Source organism: Nilaparvata lugens, chromosome 5, assembly GCF_014356525.2.
Source record: "Nilaparvata lugens isolate BPH chromosome 5, ASM1435652v1, whole genome shotgun sequence".
NCBI lineage: Eukaryota > Metazoa > Arthropoda > Insecta > Hemiptera > Delphacidae > Nilaparvata > Nilaparvata lugens.
Genome location: NC_052508.1, coordinates 19209191 through 19229411, shown reverse-complemented (window position 1 = coordinate 19229411; position 20221 = coordinate 19209191). Strand labels below are relative to the sequence as shown.

Here is a 20221-nt window from a genome sequence, read left to right as displayed (position 1 = left end):
TACCGAGCACTGTAACTGGAGCTAATCGTCATTCTATTTGATGAAGATATTATTATCCAATGATGATTTATCATTAAATTCAATATAATAATCAAATTGATTATTATTTTATTCGAAAGAAGAGTACTTTTGAAAAATATAATTAATAAACTATAACAGTTGTTATTTAACTGATGTTAAAAAACACTATAACTAAGTCAGCATATGTCATTTCAAAACAAAAACCGAACCCTCAACCTCCCCTTTACATTTAAAACATCAATAAACATAACTATTTGAAAAACCTCTATTCCCTTCAAGCATATTGCAATTTCAAAGCAAAATCCTAACCTATCTTTCCACCTTTGAAATATCAAAAAGCATTATTCTACCTGGACCCTAGCCCTTTCTAGCATATTGCAATTTAAAAGCAAAAACCTAACCCAACCTTATGTAACATTATTAAATATAATCCAAAAAAAACCTAACCACTAACCCCTAACCCCTTCACATTTAATAATTTAGATTTCAAAGCAAAATCCTAACCCCCTAACCTATCCTTTTACATTTGAATCATCAAAAAACATAACTCCAACTGCACCCTAGCCCCTTCTAGCATATTGCAATTTCAAAGCAAAAACCTAACCTATCCTAATAACACATTATTAAATATAACCTAAATAAAACCTAACCTTTAACCCTTTCACATTTAATACTTTAGATTTATTCGTCATCTTTAGAACAAAACATAAACATGTGGTTCATTTCATGAACATGTTCACAAACATGTGGTTCATTTCATGAACATGTTCACAAACATGTGGTTCATTTCATGAATATCTTCATTAATTTTTTTATTGTTATACTTTTATAGTAATATATTATTGTTAGTGACGTCTTCGATTTAGGAAAAACTCCAATACAATAAAATTATTATCATTGTGTGTGGTGATATTTAGTTTTACAATTTTTACAAAATGCAATAAACTTCTAGCTTGGAAGTGGATGGAGTTAATAATATAATAACGTTATTTTTGGAATTGAATACATCAAAACTTTAACAGTGATATGGAGGTTAATACAAGAAAATTACGTGATGAAATGCTTGATTATTTAAGTAAGAGCAAAGAAGCTCATTTCAAGAGTCAACAAAGAGGTGAACCAGAACTTGAAGATGGTGAAAAAAGATCAATTGCAGAAGGAATTTTAAATCGGAGTAAAGCTATTTTTCTATCAAGATTTGGTGAACATATTCTAAAAAAACATCTGCCTTATTTCGATGAATGTTCGGACGAAGAACGTTATGAGGTGGATTTTTACCTGCAAAAACTTTGTGGTCAAAAATCACTCAACAAGGTATTAATTTTTTTTAACAGTATACATTATCATTGTTTGAAGTAATTATATTCAGTATTTACCTACTTATTTACAATATTGGCTTCAGGTTATCTTGTTATTACTTTATTTTAGAAGAGCAAACACATTTAATAAATAAAAAAAATTATACATTACAGTATATTGATGTTGTCCTATTGTCCAAGATTAGCTAGGAATTTTCAAAACCAATCGCGTGAAACGCATAGTGTATAGCTATAGACAATGAATGCTCAAAACAGGGTAGGTATTGAGAGAAATCCAACATTTTATTAAAAAACCTATCTACTATCTAGTATACCTAATTCATCCTTAGCCTAGCCTACTATCCAAGTTCTAAGCCTTCTATCCAGTTTGCATTAAATTTATTAAAGGTAATTTTATCCAATAAACATACTTAGGCCTACTTTTATACCTTCTTATTCATCCATTACCCACAATTTGCAGGACCGATGGCGTCATGTCATGAATAAAAAACAAAAAACACTAAATTGATCAAGATGGCAGTGATTAAGTTCAGATCGAAAAAAATATATCATATGAGGACTTGCACTTCAACATAATGGCACTTTAGCCTGATAATATTAGAGACAGGTGATCATTCACATTCCTGGACATCATAATAAAACCAGTCACAACTCTCTCGAACACGCTGAGGTCCAACTGCTTCACCCCTGCAGGCAGCCTGTTGAAGTAGCATAGCGCTGAACTCCTATAGCATACCCACGATCTCTGGAGACGTCAAACAGCTCTCGATGCCTAGTGTTGTGGTGATGCACATTAGTCCGAGTCAACAAATTTTGTTGATTCTTCTTCATGTACATGAGGCAGAGAAGGAGGAAGTGGCTGATTACAGTTGGAATACCCAGCCTAGCAAAAATGGGCTTGCAATGAGCAAGATGTTCGCTTCCAGTAATGATCCTGGCAGCCCGTTTTTGCAGCTTCAGTATTTCCACAACCTTGGCTGAGTGACCCCACATGAGCAGACCGTAGGAGATATGGCAGTGGAAAAGTGTATGATATACAATGACCAGATATGCCTCCATCACATGTCCCCTCAGCTTGAGCAAAAGGAAACAGATTCGGGACAGTCTCTTGGTCACCTGCTGGATGTGGCTGGCCCAGCTGAGCTTTGAATCCAGCAGCTTCACAGGTTTCTGATCATGAGGCAGATTATGCGATAAACTTCAGATGATGTTTTGTGTCTTGCTCTCATGTAGCTGGAAACAGTTTACCAGGAACCATGAGGTTGAAGACCGCAAATGCTCTGCTGACCTCTCCAACACCTGCTGAAGGTTAATGCCAGACGACAGCAATGATGCATCATCAGCAAACAGGAGAGTTGCACCATTGTCATCCAGGTCATTGATCATCATGATGAACAGGATTGGTCCTAGAATTGAACCCTGAGGTACCCCAAACCTGACAGGGAGTGGACAGCTCCACCCAATGACACCACCTGCGTCCTCCCAGTCAGGTATGACTCAAAGATGTGAAGAGCAGAGTCTATAACCCCATAATAGCAAAGCTTCTTGATTAGTATTGGTCCACACAATCAAACGCTCTGCTCAAATCACACAATGTAAGTGCCAGGGACTCACCATCCTCAAACACTGATCCAATTTTCTCAGCCACTCGATTCACTGCATCAAAAGTCAACCTCCCCCTACGAAAACCAAACTGCATACTTGAGAAAAGGTTGTTTCTCTCAAAAAACTCCTCAAGTTGGGGTTTTATGACCGCTTCAACCACCTTTCCAAAGATTGGAGTCATAGATATTGGCCTGAAGCTGTTTAGGCTCTGGTGGTCACCCTTCTTATACACAGGAATAGTTCTTGAGGTTTTCAGGAAGTCAGGAAAAATGGCAGATCTCAGGCAGTCATTAACTACTGTAGCAAGGGGGTCCCTAATAACATCCACCACCTCCCTAAGCATGAATGTCATACACATCAGGGCTTTGGGATGGCTTGAATGAATGAATAATCTTCTTCAGGGCAGGCGGAGTGATGGGGTGGAAGAAACACAGACGAGCATTCACTGGTGGAACTCATGCAGCTAGCAGCTCATCTGGATCACCAGCAACTGTGGGCAGAATATTCAAAATGCTGTCAACTGACTCAACAAAAAAGATGTTGAATGCAACAGGGCTCACGAAATCAAGCTGTCTCCTTGGCAAGGACCGATGTGAGTTTATCACATCCCATGCCACCTTACAGCGATTTGGTGCATTTCCAATCTTTGCAGCAGTTGCCAGCTTCTTAGCCTGCTCGATGTGCTTTTTATAAATAGATTAGGCACGTCGGTATCTCTCCCTGTCGTCATCATTGTTATGTTCACACCTATCCTTCAGAGCAAGCATAAGTCCTTTCAGCCTGGCAAGATCATCAGTATACCACTCTTGATAACTTCTCATTCGTCCCTGTTTCTGCTGCAGCTGCTGAGAGCGATTTGGTTTTTGTTTCTCAGGAAAAAAGAGGTTGAAAAATGATTGAAGAAAGTCCCAAATAGTCCATAGTCACCAGGGTTCTGGAGCACTACATCCCAGGGGGTGCTGGCCATATCGTTTTTAAAAAGAATCAATGTATTTTAATGTACAGGCCTTGGTCAGAAAATATAGTTTTCATGCCAAGTAGGTGTTTTATCACTCACCATGGATGGGCCACACAGTGTAAGATTTGATGCCAGTGCAGAGTGGTCATCACCATGAAGTTCAATGACTTTTGTGCTGCAAACATCTAGTTGAAAGCTCACAGCAACATTGTCCAGGCAGGAGACTCCTCTGATGGGCTCGGTGCAAGTGATGTACAGGCCAAAACATTTCAGAAGCTCGATAATATATCTTGCCTTTGAGTCATCACCAATAAAATTCACATAAAAATCACCAGCTACCACAATGCTATATGTGGAGTGGTGTTAATTTAAAAAAAGACAATGAATGTTCAAATTATAACTTTTTAAAACTAATAAAAAATTATGCATGCTGATTATGAGCTTATAAAGCACTAGCAGGGTACCCGTGCTTCGCTACGGGAATTTAATGATCAGATTATTTTAGTAAAATATTTATAACCTGAATAGGTTATAATTACAAAGCCGTTATAATAGTTTTTGAGATCCATCATACAAACAAAAACTGCTTGCTGAATATAACTTGAATAATAAATTAATATAGGCTCGTCACTGTCATAGAATTTCGTATCTGAAAAGGTGGTCTCCCTCGATGAAAATGTTATTGTATATAGGACCGTTTCAAGTTTCATTCAAATACATTTCTATAATACTTAGTTACCCAAAAATCGTTGTCAGTAAGTGTGATGATTAGTTGCGCTGCTATCACCTCAGTTTGAACAACACATTCAACTCTGTTGAAATATTCATTCAACTGTGTATTTTAAAAAGCAATCAAAAGTTAGCGATGCCTTATGGTGTCACCCAGTTGCTCTTATGCACTCATCTTGACATCAGGGAATATTTTTATTGAATCATGCAATGTTTTCAAATTATATTGCTAAATGTTATAACCACAGCTGTTAATCTCTCTTCCTCTCTTTAGTTCTCAACAAACGATGAAAATTTCTGTTTCAATAAGCTGCCACTTGGATGATCAATTTTTCCTCTCAAGTTATCTCAGAGATGAGACTCAGCTCAAATTTTTGTATCACGGTCCTACTATTTGCTAGGAGCATCTTATGATCTGCCCTCTATCGGTAATAAATAAAGAAATTAGGCCACAGCTTGGCATGAAAATTATTGAGTCTAATCATTTGAATTATTAATTGATGTGCTCTGTAGAATAGTAGACTAATTGCAGCGAATTTTGTGGAATATTGAGCGGAGCGACTTAAGAGTCGACCTCGACTTTATCCATTGGCAATTAATATTTCTTGTTGACAGTTATCAAATTAGCAGTGATCATGTTATTTTTGCTTTTGCTTGATGCAATTGAAAATGGAATTCCAAATCAAGTCTATTTGAGATTGGTTGACTCAATGGATCTCTTGCTTATTCTGGAATTTTTGGCATAGCCTATCGCTTAAGCTGGTTTACACCAAAGGCACAAATACATAGATCCACTACATCTGAAAATAAATCTTTCTCTAAACGCAGAGTAGTTATTGGCAAAATGTTGATAGCTCAATCCTTATGGATTCTATTAGATTGAACGGAACTTGACTAACACATATGTTCATCAAATGTTCACATTTTGTTAATAACTTTGGTGTGGACACAGCTTTACTCTTTGTTTCACTTATTCAAAAGTGTAAAAGCAGCCAATCCACTGATTCTCTCTTCCATGGAAGTCCATTTATATATAAGAGTCCATTCAAAATAATTAGTCTAAAATTTAATGTGGCTGATTTCTCATGTCCTAAACTTTTCTACCATAAATATTGAAGTGGGAATTTTTAAATGAACATTTTAATATTAATATTTGAATAGAGTTAATTCAATCACTTTGATTATTGACTATACCATTATACAATTTCTTTCTTTAATCTTAGCTTGAGACCAAAAGCTTAGGGATGAAAATTTGAATGTAAATCATATAACTTAATTTAATTTCTATCTAAATTGAGAACTTTAGTATTTACTTGTGATTCATTGATATAAATATGAATAGGTCTGTCTTGTGTCACGTAATGACATCAATATCAGGGACTGAGCTTCGCTCTGGAGTACAAAAGCATAGAAAATTTATTAAGAAAGAAGAAATTATAATATCATTCATAGTTCATACAGAAATGATCTATCTAATCACAGTTAATTGAGATTAATTCCCAGAGGAATGCAAAAATTTCCCTCACAAAGGCCCGGTTGCACAAAAGCCGGTTGAATTTTAATTCCGATTAATTTCACATGAACCAAATCAGAGAAGACCATTTCAAAAAGATGGATCTACTGGAATTTATCAGGATTGAAAATAATCCGGCTTTTTTTGCAATCGGCACTAAGTACCTGATTGAATGATTACAAAAGTTCAATAGCTGAGTCATAATTTTGACACAGTCCCACACACATAATTTTGACACACATGAACTCGCTCACTCACTTCCATCATCAACAGACGATGAAATAATCATTATCAGCTGTTTTTCCAAGGATGAATAATAATTATCCTTTCAATGTCCTTCAGCGAATTTTCTCAGGGATGAGACCTAGTGCAATCGAATTTTTATATTATAATCCTACTATGCTCTGAATTTCGTAAGAATCGTTAGAGCCGTTTTCGAGATCCGGTGAAATACAAACATATAAATATCTAATCATCCAAACATCTGAACATCTAAACATATAAACAGAAATTGCTCATTTAATAGTATAGGATGGAAGGAAATAGGACCAGCTGATGGAATATTATGTTTTTTTCGATATAGTTTTTAGCTGATTTTGAAACATGAAAATATCAGGTCCAGTAGCTCAAAAGCCTGTTCAATTTCAATCATGATTAAATTCCATCAGAACTAATCAGAGCAGGGGTTTTTTTCATAGAAGGCTTCTCTGATTGGTTCTTGTGGTATTTAGTCTGGGTTAGGAATTAACAGACAGGACAACTGGCTCTCTCAAGGCCATGGCTGCGTAGAAACATAGAGCAACAGAGGAACCAATACAACAGAAGCTGAAGAAATTAGTCGCATTTCTATCACCTCACAATACACATCAATTCAACTACGATATGTTTGGAGAGATCGATTCTAAATTTATTTTGCTATCATCCGGTCACTTTCTGTACCTATTCTTCCAGATGTTCCATGAATACTTCAATGTTTTAGATAAGATCGCTAAATTTGGTAACTCAACTACAGCTTTTATAAGCTATAATCATCAGCTATCTTTTTCACTTGCTCACACTTTCTTTCTCACGTTTTCAACAGAGTATGGAAACTTTTTTCGATCAGCTGCTACTTGAGGGACAAATAATCATTTCTGAAAGAGCTTCAGCGATTTTTCCCAGAGTTGAGACCTGTTCCAAAATATTTTTTTTATCGCAAACGTAGGCTGATTTAATAAAAAAATGTTAGAGGCGTTTTCGAGATCCGTCAGACATACATACTACATATCCGCAAACACACATATTTAAACAGAAATTGTTCGCTTAGTATAATTGACTTCAATGATTATGATTTCATTTAATGAGAGCTTATTTCACAATAATAATAACGGGTATAAAAAGCAAAAATGTCAAACATAATTGAAATCGAAACTAATAACAGCTGGCATAAAAAGCAAAAATGGCAATCATAATTTTGAAATCGAAACAGTAGCTATCATCTTATCTCCAACTGATCTTATGTAAACAAATTATAGTAAGATTCTCATCAATGTGTCAGCATTATTTGAATAGGGAGCATTGATGCTATTAATGAGGTATACTGACAGTTTCAAGTGAATATCAACGAACTGTTATGCAAATTCTCCAATATTTTTATCGAAAGCTATCTTCTATTTTCTTTGGTAACACAACTAATATTTGGGAATAATTGATTCATGGGAAAAGCGCCTTACTTCCATGGAAGATATGTTTACATTAGGAAAAGCAACAACAGCTATTTGGCCGTTAAATAACCCCTTTCTTTCGTCAAGTTATATTCTGGTCGAATATCCTCATTCTTTGCACACAGATTCCACAACGGACACTTCTGAAGTTTTAAAAATACCAACCATTCATCATACTGGATAATTAAAATGTTATGGAAACTGTTTAAGCTGTTCACGCGATCTGTCAAATATACAAACAAAATTAGTCTTGATAGAATAGGATCAATTGATAGAACTCCCGTCATAAAAGTTTGTTTTATGAAACATAAAAATTATCTATACTTTCAGGAATAGAAATAAAAATATTTATTCTTATATTTATATTCTAATATTTATAAATCTGATTACCCTTTTTAAAATTATTCAACATAACATGTCTCGGCTTTAAATAATGCCATTATCAAGTGATTGGAAAATAAATAATAATATAATATTCTCAGGAATAGCTCTGATTGAAGTAGCAGTGTCCAATCAATTTTTCCGCGATAAATGCATTTTAATCTTCAACTTGGTGCCAACCTAATGAAATAATCTCAACTTAATGCCAACCTGACAAAATAATTAATTGGTCGCCAGTTATCAACTGTTCCGAATAGGTACTCTCTCTAGATTATAGTTCTATAGTAACATATGATATGGATATTTCAATTATAATTAAGAGATTGGGAGAAGAAGAATATACATGCTAAAATACGAACTTTAAACCCTTAAAAACCACCCTTAGAGTTGAAATATCGCCAAAAGATTTCTTAGTGAGCACCTAGGACGTATAAGGAAGCTATATTCTAAGTTTTGTTGCAATCCATCCAGTAGTTTTCCAGAAATCGTGATCAGTGAGATAAGAATTTTATAAGTATAGATTCAATTTATTTCTCTTTAATTTGATGTAGCCTATAATTTCACACATTTCCATACGTTTGTTAGTTTTTTGGAGGGAGTGTTTTGAACACAATTTTTGTCTTTGCCTCTATGTTGAGACCAATTAGGAAATGAGCATATCAAAAGTCCTCATGTTTGAAAGCAATCCTTTCCCTCGTGCTAAAGGGTAGAGGGTGGTTTAAGAGTTGCATTTTTCAGTTTTTTGCTCACACACTCATATCCAGGAAACTATGTGTTCCATCGACATAACTAACCATACAAGTAATATAAAGTTTGTACATCTCGCACAAGTTTTGTCTGTTGGCCTACCATGGTCAGCCACCATGTGGGGAGTTTTGACATTTTTAGTTAACCTCCTTACTAGTTACTACCCTAAACAGAGCTACGGGGCCAACAATTGTTCTCTAAACATTTCTCTCTATATAATCTTTAATGTTTTGCGATTTTTGTAAAGAACAAACAATATGGGTCGTGAACACTGAAATCTCAAAGCTATACTGATAAAATACATCTTATAACATAATTATTGTAATACATCATATATCAACACTTCATAAAATCAAAAAGCAACTCATAGAAATCAGTAGAAGTAAACTGAATCAAATTTTGGGAACCCATGGAATTTTCTAAAGACAATCTTCAGAAATCATGAGCTGAGCTGATACAGGGTTGGCAGAGCCGATTAACGAGTTTGGCAGGGTTATAAGTAATGAACCGTTCAACTTAGAAAAAAAATCTTTGATTGGTTCAATTAAGTTCGAAATATAGTTTTTATTGTTAGTTTTTGGAAATTATATCAGGCGGCCATAAGCAGTCATATACTAATGTAGCGTATTTTTGAAGTTTTAAAACACATTTTGGCCCACTGCGATAGGTGAGGCCTGGATCTCTTCTCTGATTCGTTCCAAGGTGTTTGGGCGATCTTTGAAAACTTAATTTTTGAGTTAATCTCATAGAAAAAATCGCATATGCTTAAATCGGGTGAGCATGCTGGTCATAGTTCATTGAGAATGGCAACATCACCGTCAATGTCACCTTCCAGCGTTATGTGACAATGCTACAATCGTTTCTGCGCCCCAAATTGGAAGAAGTTGCTGAGGAACATGACTTGGGAGAAATGTGGCTTAGCAGGATGAAGCTACAGCCCACACAGGGCGCATTTCTTACTAACTTACTTGATACTTGTAGCTATCCCACTGGAAACGCTGCTGCGTTGTGGTCGTCACTCTGTAGATACTCTTCTACCGAGTAGTATGGATTGTCTAACAGATAGCTCTTGAATGCTTTTTTCAATCTGTCCCCCCCCCTCTCTCTCTCTCTCTCTCTCTCTCTCTCTCTCTATCTCTCTCTATGCTTCTAATGCTAGCCGGAACTTTGTTGTATATTTTTGAGCTGAGGAACTTAGGTCCATTCCTGGCTAGGGTTGATGTCACCTGCTCCACGTGGATCATCCGTGTTTGGCGAGTGTTATGCTGATGGATTTCCTCATTCCTCACAAAAAATGCAGGCTTCCTCTTCACCATTATGGCCGATTCCAGAATGAACGTTGCTGGCAAAGTCAACATATTTAATTGTTGGAACAGCGGTTTACAATGTGCTAGGTATGGTGCTCTACTAATTGTTCGTACAATACGCTCTTGTAATAGAAAAATTCTTTTGGCCAGTGTGCTTCCACCCCACACTGTTATGCCATAGCTCATAATACTGCTGAAGCATCCGTAGTAAACCTTCATCAAGATGTCATTGTCCACACACATTGTCCAGTTTGATCCTGGATCAGGTGGCTTACATCATCAGCAAACATCCATATCCTTCCTTCCGTAATTGATTCTGGTAGGTCATTTACATAGAGAAGAAATAACACTGGCCCCAAATTCGAACCTTGAGGGACTCCTGCACTTGAAACATCCAAGGTTTTAGAAATATATTGTTTAGTCAACCCATCCATACTAGTATGCCTCACACAGACTGCCTGTTTTCTGTTCGATACTTGATACTTGAATTCTTCGTCCTTGACCGGGAGAACCGGATAAACTGTGTCAGGGAGTTCAGGGGGTCACCCCTCAAACTCTGGAATGCCGGCTGTTCGTGTTTGAGTATAAGGGCTCATCTACTAGTTCTGCCAATGAGTGTGATGGCCGTTGTATAAGGCGTTCCTTCAATATTTGCTTGAACTTTCTGGTTTCGCAATTTTTATATATTAAGGGAGTTGATTATACAGGGAGTCACAGGGCTGATATTTCAAAACTTTTTTGAGTTGCTGTAAGACTGCTACGAGGTACATCCAGGTCTGCCGCATGTCGAGTGTTGTAGGTATGAATGTTAGGTAGGTATGGACACTGTATATATATCCGATTTTATTTTTCGATTTCAGGTGAAGGTGAAGAACAGAAGATTTGAAGCCTTGAAACAGCTAGTCAATAAAGGATCATACTTTTCTGAATATGAAATGAAAAAGAGAAATCCTCTGCTGTATGATCATCTTGTCGGCCAGTTCTTAACTGAAGACGAAGAAAGAGAGAGAACTGGAATTGATACAACAAACATAACGTAAGACATTCATGTATAGGTATCTTTCTATTCACTCATCTTCATAGTATGACAATTGGAAGAAACGGATGATACATCTATTTGAAAATGAAACAAACTTTATGAAATATGTCATTGACAACCCTCCATGATTGAATTATAACTAATTAACCCATTGCGCTCTTGTATGACTTGTTTTTCACTCTTGCATTCAGCATTACTGGCTATCACAATTCTCCTCTACAACTATGGTTAACGAAATAGAGTTTTCTAGCTTCAGCCTTTAAATCCTCTATAGCTGGCTCACGCCAAAAAGCTTAAACGCTATTGTATCCAGCATAGTTGGATATTGCTATTCAGCCCTCTTTTATTTTGAGTAAAATCGGGATGTGATTGCTGGATGATTCCCAGTACGGTCGTTAATCAAAACAACTACTTGAAACAAAACAATCACTTTTTCATTGCAAAATGTCGTGAATGTGTTTGAAAAAAGGTTTTTGTCAGCTTGTAATAACTATTGCTTGACATTGATGAAAACCCCTTATTTTTTAAATATTCATTTTATTTATAATATCGGGGCACCGAGCTTAGCTCGTTATTTATTTATTGATAAACAGAACACAATTATTTAATTAAAATGATTGGGGAAGGACAAACAGGCAAAGCCCAAAACTGTTTCTTCCCCGAATTTTGATTTATACACTATGAATGGTCCAAAAAGCAGGTTATGTTTTATACACTTGGATTCAGGTCCAATTTTGAGTCAAAATATTTTAAAACAGAAAAGTTATAATTTAGATTGTTTACAAACCACATTGAATAACAAAATAACACTCACTAATCACTTAAAACTGTAAAATAATGATTAACTTTGAATATTATGATATACTTTAATTTTGAGTGATAAACCATGTCATGTCAACAAATCGATCATTTTGATAAAATTTCTAGATAATATCTCTCGCGAGATACGGTAAGCTGATTGAATGATTACACAGCTGATCTCCCACACAGGCACACGCATCTTCTGTTATCGACAGATGACGAAATTATACAGACATTCTGTTCTTCCAAGGATGAATTATCCTTTTAATGTCCTTCAGCGAGTTTTCCCAGGGATGATACATAGTACAATCGATATTTTATATCATAAACCTACTATGTTCCAAATTTTGTGAAAGAGCCGTTTTCGAGATCCATTGAACATGAATAACCAGATATAAAAATACAAAAATTGCTCGCTTAAAGGCCATTCCACACAGCACGTGGCGTGCGTGGCTGGACGCACGCCACGCTGGCCACGCTAGCCACATGCCAATTCACACCGCCACAACTGTTGCGATGCTATACCGGCCACGTTTCCCGTCAGTATGCAGAAAGATGTCAACTCCGACGGTCCCGTGGTGTGAATCTGGATTTTCTTGTGGCTTACCTTGGTTTGATGACTCGAGCAGCAGCAGTAGTAGTGATACTGAGCTGGTTTTATTGTATTCGGTGACAGCACGGGACCAGTGAGTACATCCAATCAATAAAAAAAGGAACACCTATGGCGAATTCCATCATTTAATGCGCGACCTTGAGGCTGACAATGATAGTATACATTCTATACGATAGTATACGTCTAGTTGATATGCCATATTTTTATCTCTTTTCCGATATCACTTGAAAATGGCATAAATGTCCGAAACATGTTGTGATAAAATATTTCAAAAAAAGGGTACTGAGTTTTTATTTCCTTTACATTTATATACGTCTAGTATACGTTCTGCGCATGCTCGGACCAAAACGTGGCCGGACACGTTTGAAAAGATCGCTCAGAGAGCGAACACTAGCCACGCGTGGCTACCGTTCTTTCTGAGCGATCTTTTCAAACGTGTCCGGCCACGTTTTGGTCCGAGCATGCGCAGAACGTATACTAGACGTATACTATCGTATAGAATGTATACTATCATTGTCAGCCTCAAGGTCGCGCATTAAATAATGGAATTCGCCATAGGTCTTCCTTTTTTTATTGATTGGATGTACCCACTGGTCCCGTGCTGTCACCGAATACAATAAAACCAGCTCATTATCACTACTACTGCTGCTGCTGGAGTCATCAAACCAAGGTGAGCCCCAAGAAAATCCAGATTCACACCACGGGACCGTCGGAGTTGACATCTTCCTGCATACTGACGGGAAACGTGGCCGGTATAGCATCGCAACAGTCGTGGCGGTGTGAATTGGCATGTGGCTAGCGTGGCCGGCGTGGCGTGCGTCCAGCCACGCACGCCACGTGCTGTGTGGAATGGCCTTAATATAATAGGATTTAGCAAAAATATAAGTAAAAGATGAAATATGTCTTCATTGAGTAAACAAAACAGCTGTTTGGAGTTGCGTCGTAACACATTCTAGAGACTATTATTATAGTGCACTATCTGCTTGAATTTCAGCTATCATACTGAAATAGAAGAAATTAATGAACAATGAAATAAATAGGTTATATGAACAATACGATAAAGTGGAATTGAGCTTCGTAGAATAAACATGAAATGCTAATATCTGGATACTAATCAAATACAGGCGTTCATAGATTTTGAGAATTACTACTATCCGATTGTCAGAGCTGTGTAGTCAACTAAGAAAATGTTGCACAGGGCAGTAGGAGGAAAAAGGGTGAGCCAGCAATGCTGAATATGAGAGCTGACGAGCAGGTACTTGTCATTTATATTCAGAGCTGTTATAAGAAGTGCCATTTACAGCATTGCTGATTTCAAGAGCGCAAAGGGTTAATAGTAATAGGCCTATCTAGCTATTTAAGTCAAGCTATCTAAAATAAGTTTTCATTTATTGAAAGTAATAGAAATAAATTTGTTCTAGGCCTAGTGTATTGGTTTCCATAGCGGGATAAATTGAAATATTTTAATTGTTAAATTTGTATTTGAAAATATGAGTGAGAACACTCTAGTGTAGTGACAAGATCAAATCAAAATTGGATTAATCAATTTAGATTATGGTGAGTGTCATTATATTTGTCTAGCTCGTGTTAAAATCCCTATAATTACAGAGTCCCTAGTATTATAAATTTGTAATAAAATAAATGTAATAAAGTAAAGTTCACGCTACCTTCGTTAGCAAAATCTTACAGACAGTTTTCTTGAGTTATAGAATGGGCAGTAAATTACGATAAAATCTGTGCATGAACAAAAGGTTTTGTCTTCAAGACTTTTTGATTCTCATAAGTTGTGAATATTTCAGATTTGTAAACCTGCTATTGGAGCAGTATGACAGAGAACAAATGAGAAAGCTGAAGAAGCAACAGAAGAAGATGAAGACAATCAAAGAGAGGAATCGGAAGAAGAAGAAGAAGAAGAAGGAGACTCTGACGCTGAGAGTCAAGATGAAGACATGGACTCAAACCAGTTCAATGATTATGATCAGGATTTGAAAATTGATAAGACGTCGCTATGGGGTGAGGTACGTTGAACAATTGATGACTTTTTAAAACTTCACACATAAAATATAACGATTCAGATTTGAATTAGAAATCGAATTTGTCAAATATATCTTCTTCATTTAATTCATAGTACTGTACATTGATTGCATGCCATAATTCCATGTTCAGCTGGAGAGTAGAAAATTTGAAAATAGTTTCACCAATAGGTTTATATCTTCATTTATATAAATTCAGGTTTTAGCTCAAGGTTAACCTTATTTTCATCAGACGGCAGATAATTAACAGATTAATCATGAAAAATAGGAAAATCAGAATTTATTTTATTTTCAACTACGTGTAACTAACTTTTCGTTGATGAGTAAATTCTTTATTAAATTTATTGAAACTTCAAGAGAAGAAATTTTCCTACAGACTGGCTTTATTCAAAAATTTTATCGTGATTACTTTCAAAGTAAGATCCATTAATTTGAAGAAAACCCAAGCATTATCGAACATAGGTATGTGAAATATCCGGTAAAGTAAAGATTGAGAAAATATTCCGAGGAAATTTGAGGGAAACATTTCCAAAGTTCATGAAGCATAAGCAAGCGGGGTGACGGTGGGTACTCTGCGGCCCCAGGCTATATACTATGTAAACTAACACCTTGCAAAAAATCAGCTTTTCCCTAATTTGTTTCGCATAAATGTAGTTTTCTATCGTTTCTATCAAAATTCCGTTTCTATCGACCAATCAATATATTATTCAGAAGTAGATAAATGTACTGTATATAGTAATATTGGTTTATAGAAGAAATTACTTTTCCTTTCATATTATCCTTATAATGCAAAATTTCGAAAACCTCACACATACATCGACGCCCAAGGAACATATCTGTAAAATTTCATGCAAATCTGTTGCTGTGTTTGGCCGAAATTGCGGAGTAAACATAAATATAAAACCATCGACTATAACACAAATGCAAAACCATCGACTTAAATCTTAGATCCCACTTTGCTTGGACAGTTATGAATTATTGATATTCTATCATTATATTGTTGTATGGAATCATTTAAAAAATAAACGTGATTATTGATGTATTTTCTAATGCTTTTGACAAGAAAGAAAGTATAAATATTTTATACCTCTTTAAAACCTCAAATTGGCACATAAAATTATAATATTATTACTTTTATAATATTATATACTTTTGATTTTCTAAAAACTCTGTAGGATTTATTATTGACAGACAGACAGACAAAAGATATTTATTTCAAAAAAATTGCACTTTACAAAGTAATAATCTCATGTACTCATTTTCAATATAAAACAACAACAAAGAATAAAAACAACCTCATGAATATACTAAGCCAAATAAATCTTTAGAAAATGGTCTGCATGGGCAAAAAATGCCTGTGCGCAAATCAGAGTTGCATATTACAAGTTTGATAGAGAGAAAGGAAAAACAAATTTTGATAGAAACCAAAAGATGCATTTAGAATCTTATCTAATATAATATTATTACATACAGTGAATTATTGGATAGCTCAAAAAAGGTTAATTAGTGTAATGGTGCATACAGATTTCAAGAACAATAGACAGGTTGTCACCACCTGCGAATTTATCTATCAAGGTAGGTATTATAATTTGTTGTGATGATGTTTTCTTCATTGTCCACTCCCAGCTGTATTAAAAATTTATTTTATTTCAATTTAAATAAGGATTTCGAGACGTCCTGAAATACTATCTGATTTTTTATTAGGTCATGCAATTGTAATAACTCTGTATGTGGTAATAATATACTCCAAGCAAATGAATCCATTTACTTATTGGATGAGGAGTGATCCCTGGTCTAGAGTATAGATGGGACTTCCAATCAACAAAAAACATATGCATTTATTATTGAATGAGAGGTTTTCCAGAATTCAATGATTCTAAAATCCCAAAGTAATGTTTCATGGAACAATATCCTGTCGATTAATTTTATTCACAATTTAGGCCAAATACGTGAATTCTAATTCACAATCTATTTTGTTTTGTATGTAAGTGGGTTGGTAAAAACATTAATCAAAAAAATTATTCTGAAAATAAAGATTATTATCTCTAAATATTATTATGAATACATTGTCTCTTTTTAAATTTACAATACTTGGTAGATTATTATTTTTGGATAAGATAAAGGATGGGTGTATCAATAAATCGTATTTTTTACGATAACATAAATTACTATATCTAAATCTTTTACTTAATTAGAAATTTTAAATAATAAGAGTAATATAATTCAATTTAATGATGACCATTATGATAAATTGACACAGGAATCATGTGTTCAGTGCCTTTATATGAACGAAATTTATCGGGATCGGTTTATCGGTTTATTGCAATGCATTAATTTTTCAATATTTTTCATGCGTTAATCTGAAATTATAGTAGTATAACGTTGTCTACTAACGCTTTTCCAGCTTATTAACTTTTTCTTGTCACGTTTTTAGATTCTTGAAAAGCTTTCAACTTCATTTTATTCATACAAGTTGAATGAACTTGGAATATTTAACAACATCATTAGAAGCGGCGATTCATTCGCTATAAGTATGGAGAATTTTCAAGTTCTAGGTCAATCTTGAGGGCAATAAACGACGATTTATTAGAAGATACAGTGAATAAACTGTATGCTCAGTGTGGTTACTCCATCACATTTTTACTACACGTGACGTCACGCTGGCGTTCCCCCCTCCACTTCGAATCTTACACCTGTGAGTGATCAACCTTCTGTCTACTAACGTTGGTTGAATGCAGCTTGCTGGGAATTGAATGGTATATCTCCTTGCTGCTGATTTTCCCGTGCATATTCTAAATTAACAGCATTTCGAGCTCTACGACCCAAGTTTGGACGTCGTTCGAACCGCGGCATTATTAAGAATTAAGATTTTGTGAATCAGTAGAAAGAAAATTGAAAAAAAAAGATTACCGACGGCTGTTGGATGACGTAATGATTATAACAGCTGATTTTTTTATTTCTGTGTGTGGCCAGCTCACAAATCTTCTCCCATAAGGATTACATGCAAACTTTGAAGGACCGTAGGAAAGAGTCCTGAAGTCGGATTATAAATTAAATAGGCCATAAACCTGGTCCTGAACATAACGAACAAAACTAAAAAAAATCAAATTCGATGCACACATAAAAAAGTTATTGAATGTCAACATTTGTGGCTCGATTCTTATTTATATAGATAGTCACGAGAAAAAGCTTGGAATTGCAGCCGAACCTATTCTCATAACACAAACATTTTCTGACATGCAAGCTATTTATATCTCACCTGTGGCTCGTCGATCTGAATTTTCTTTTCTGGTTCCTCGTTCCAGAACACTTAGAAATTACAATTCTCCTCTCAACAGAATTCAGAGAAGCTACAATAGTTTGTCCGTGCACCTAGATCTCTTCTGGTTCTCTCGCGCTAGATTCCGAAAAGCTCTATACAATGGTCTGGTCTGAGCATTGATATTGTGATCTGGTCTACATCGATCATTTTTTCATGTATGTGTGGGTGTGCATATGTTTTGGGACTTGGAACTCATTAATAAGTTATATTTTTGGTTATTTCATTCTTTTAATACTTGTGTTATTAGAATCTTATATTTTCCATTTTTGGACCTTTTATGAGTAGAATTTTGATGCTTTGTATTCATCTCATCTTTTCATATTATTTATTTTTTTTTAAATTATTGTATTTTTCCATATTATCATTTTGTACCTTATTACCATATGTAATAGGATAAATATTACCATTTGTACCTTATTTCTTTTTATGATTTTTTATAAGTTTTCTATATATTATATTTTAAGATTTTGCATTTTCTTGTAAAGGAGACATGTTTGGGGAAACCCGTTGTCTCCATTGTAAATGAATAAATAAATAAATAACTGAATCATCTATCATTCGCATACTAATACTCACTGTATTCATCATAGAATACATTAAACTGAAAGTTCCAAAAACGTGGTTCTACAACACAGGGCGTTCCATAAAGAGTGATTCAAAATTAATTTCCAAATTCTAAACAATAATATTAATTTTCAAAAATAATGTCACAAACCAATCTCGCATCAAATTACTCACAGAAGTTTCAAGTTAATGATGGTGCTCTAAGTGCCCTCCATTTGAGGCTCGGACGACATCTACTAAAATATACGGCTAATACAATAATGGTCTGTGAAAATGCACAAAAACGTTCACTTTTGGCGAATACAAAGTCAATTGAAATAATGCTCGTATATTAGTAACCGAAACTCCTGCCCCCCATGAAACAGTGGAGCATGAACAAGATTCGCTCAAGTGAATTTTCATAAACCATCGTGTATGGATCCTCCTTTTTTCATCTTTTGCCTGTGGCACATAAAACACTTATAATACATACTCATCAACTTGAATCTGCTTCTGTGAGTGATGTATGTGGAATTTGTTTGAGTGCATTGCTTTATAAAATGAATATTGTTGTTTGGAATTGGGACGTTCATTTTGAATCACTATGTACAAAAGTGTTACTCCACTGTGAAAACCATCAATATATCTCACTCATACTCGAAACGAATATTTTGATCTTAGTTTTGTTATCTGTTTAGATCGTTAGTTTGTCGGTGAACTGCTGAGTTCAGTGAGACAAGTGCCTGAAGTGAGACGAGAATGTAGGCGATGTAGCTGTGCAATCACACGTGTACTAACAAAAACAGTTTATCTAAGTTACGCTTCACAAATTCGAGTAAGTCACTCCTACACGACTTGTAACATTGAGTTGTGAACCCTTTTTCTATGATTATTCTCGTGTGTTGTTACAGGGAAGTGGATGATAATTCCGATTATGACGATATGGAGACAACCGAAATGGATGAAGAAGAAAAATATTTCAACTCTGAAAGTCCTGAAGAGATGATGATCCCTGTAAACGGTATAGCCGACACCAATGACAACTGTGATGAAATAGATCAATGTATAGCTAACTTTGTTAATGAACAGGAAGATAACGACTTGGTGAAAAAAATGGATGGTTTAAATCAAGTTTGAATATTCGTGAGTCAACCACACTTTGAATAGAATTTTTATTCAATCTTGAATGCATTATTATTCTTACATCTTGTCTTCTCTAGTTACTTGTTTTGAGACAAAAACTGTTCCAGAGTTTTCATTTTTTTAACTTTGATCTTATTAAATTTGTTATTTATTTTAACTGAATTAAGTATTGTTGTTCAATGAGACTTCATTGCAAAATTCATCTTTCTCACCACGCAAGTCAAGCAGAGCAAGTGGTAAACTTACAGAGCAATCTACTGTAAACTTTAATGGAGATTTGGAATGGCAGAAAGAAACATATGGTTTAACTAACGATGCCTAGTGAGCAACATTTTTCCGAAATATGTTTTTATTTCAACAAAAACACATCAAACTTAGCAGATAAGGCAATACATAGGCTAAAGCAAAAATAACTTGGATCCTGTTGGAAATGAAAAAATGGTA

The 20221-nt window shown here is 35.1% G+C and overlaps 1 protein-coding gene across 1 annotated transcript; it reads left to right on the top strand.

Moving 5' to 3' along the window:
- Positions 1 to 798: 798 nt before the first annotated feature.
- On the top strand, positions 799 to 20018 carry LOC111056004 (coiled-coil domain-containing protein 97). The gene is given in 6 exon segments (XM_039429408.1): positions 799 to 1335; positions 11144 to 11319; positions 14536 to 14591; positions 14594 to 14754; positions 16474 to 16484; positions 19546 to 20018. Coding segments are annotated over 6 exon segments (918 nt in total). The 5' UTR covers positions 799 to 1047; the 3' UTR covers positions 19772 to 20018.
- The last annotated feature ends 203 nt before the right edge of the window (positions 20019 to 20221 follow it).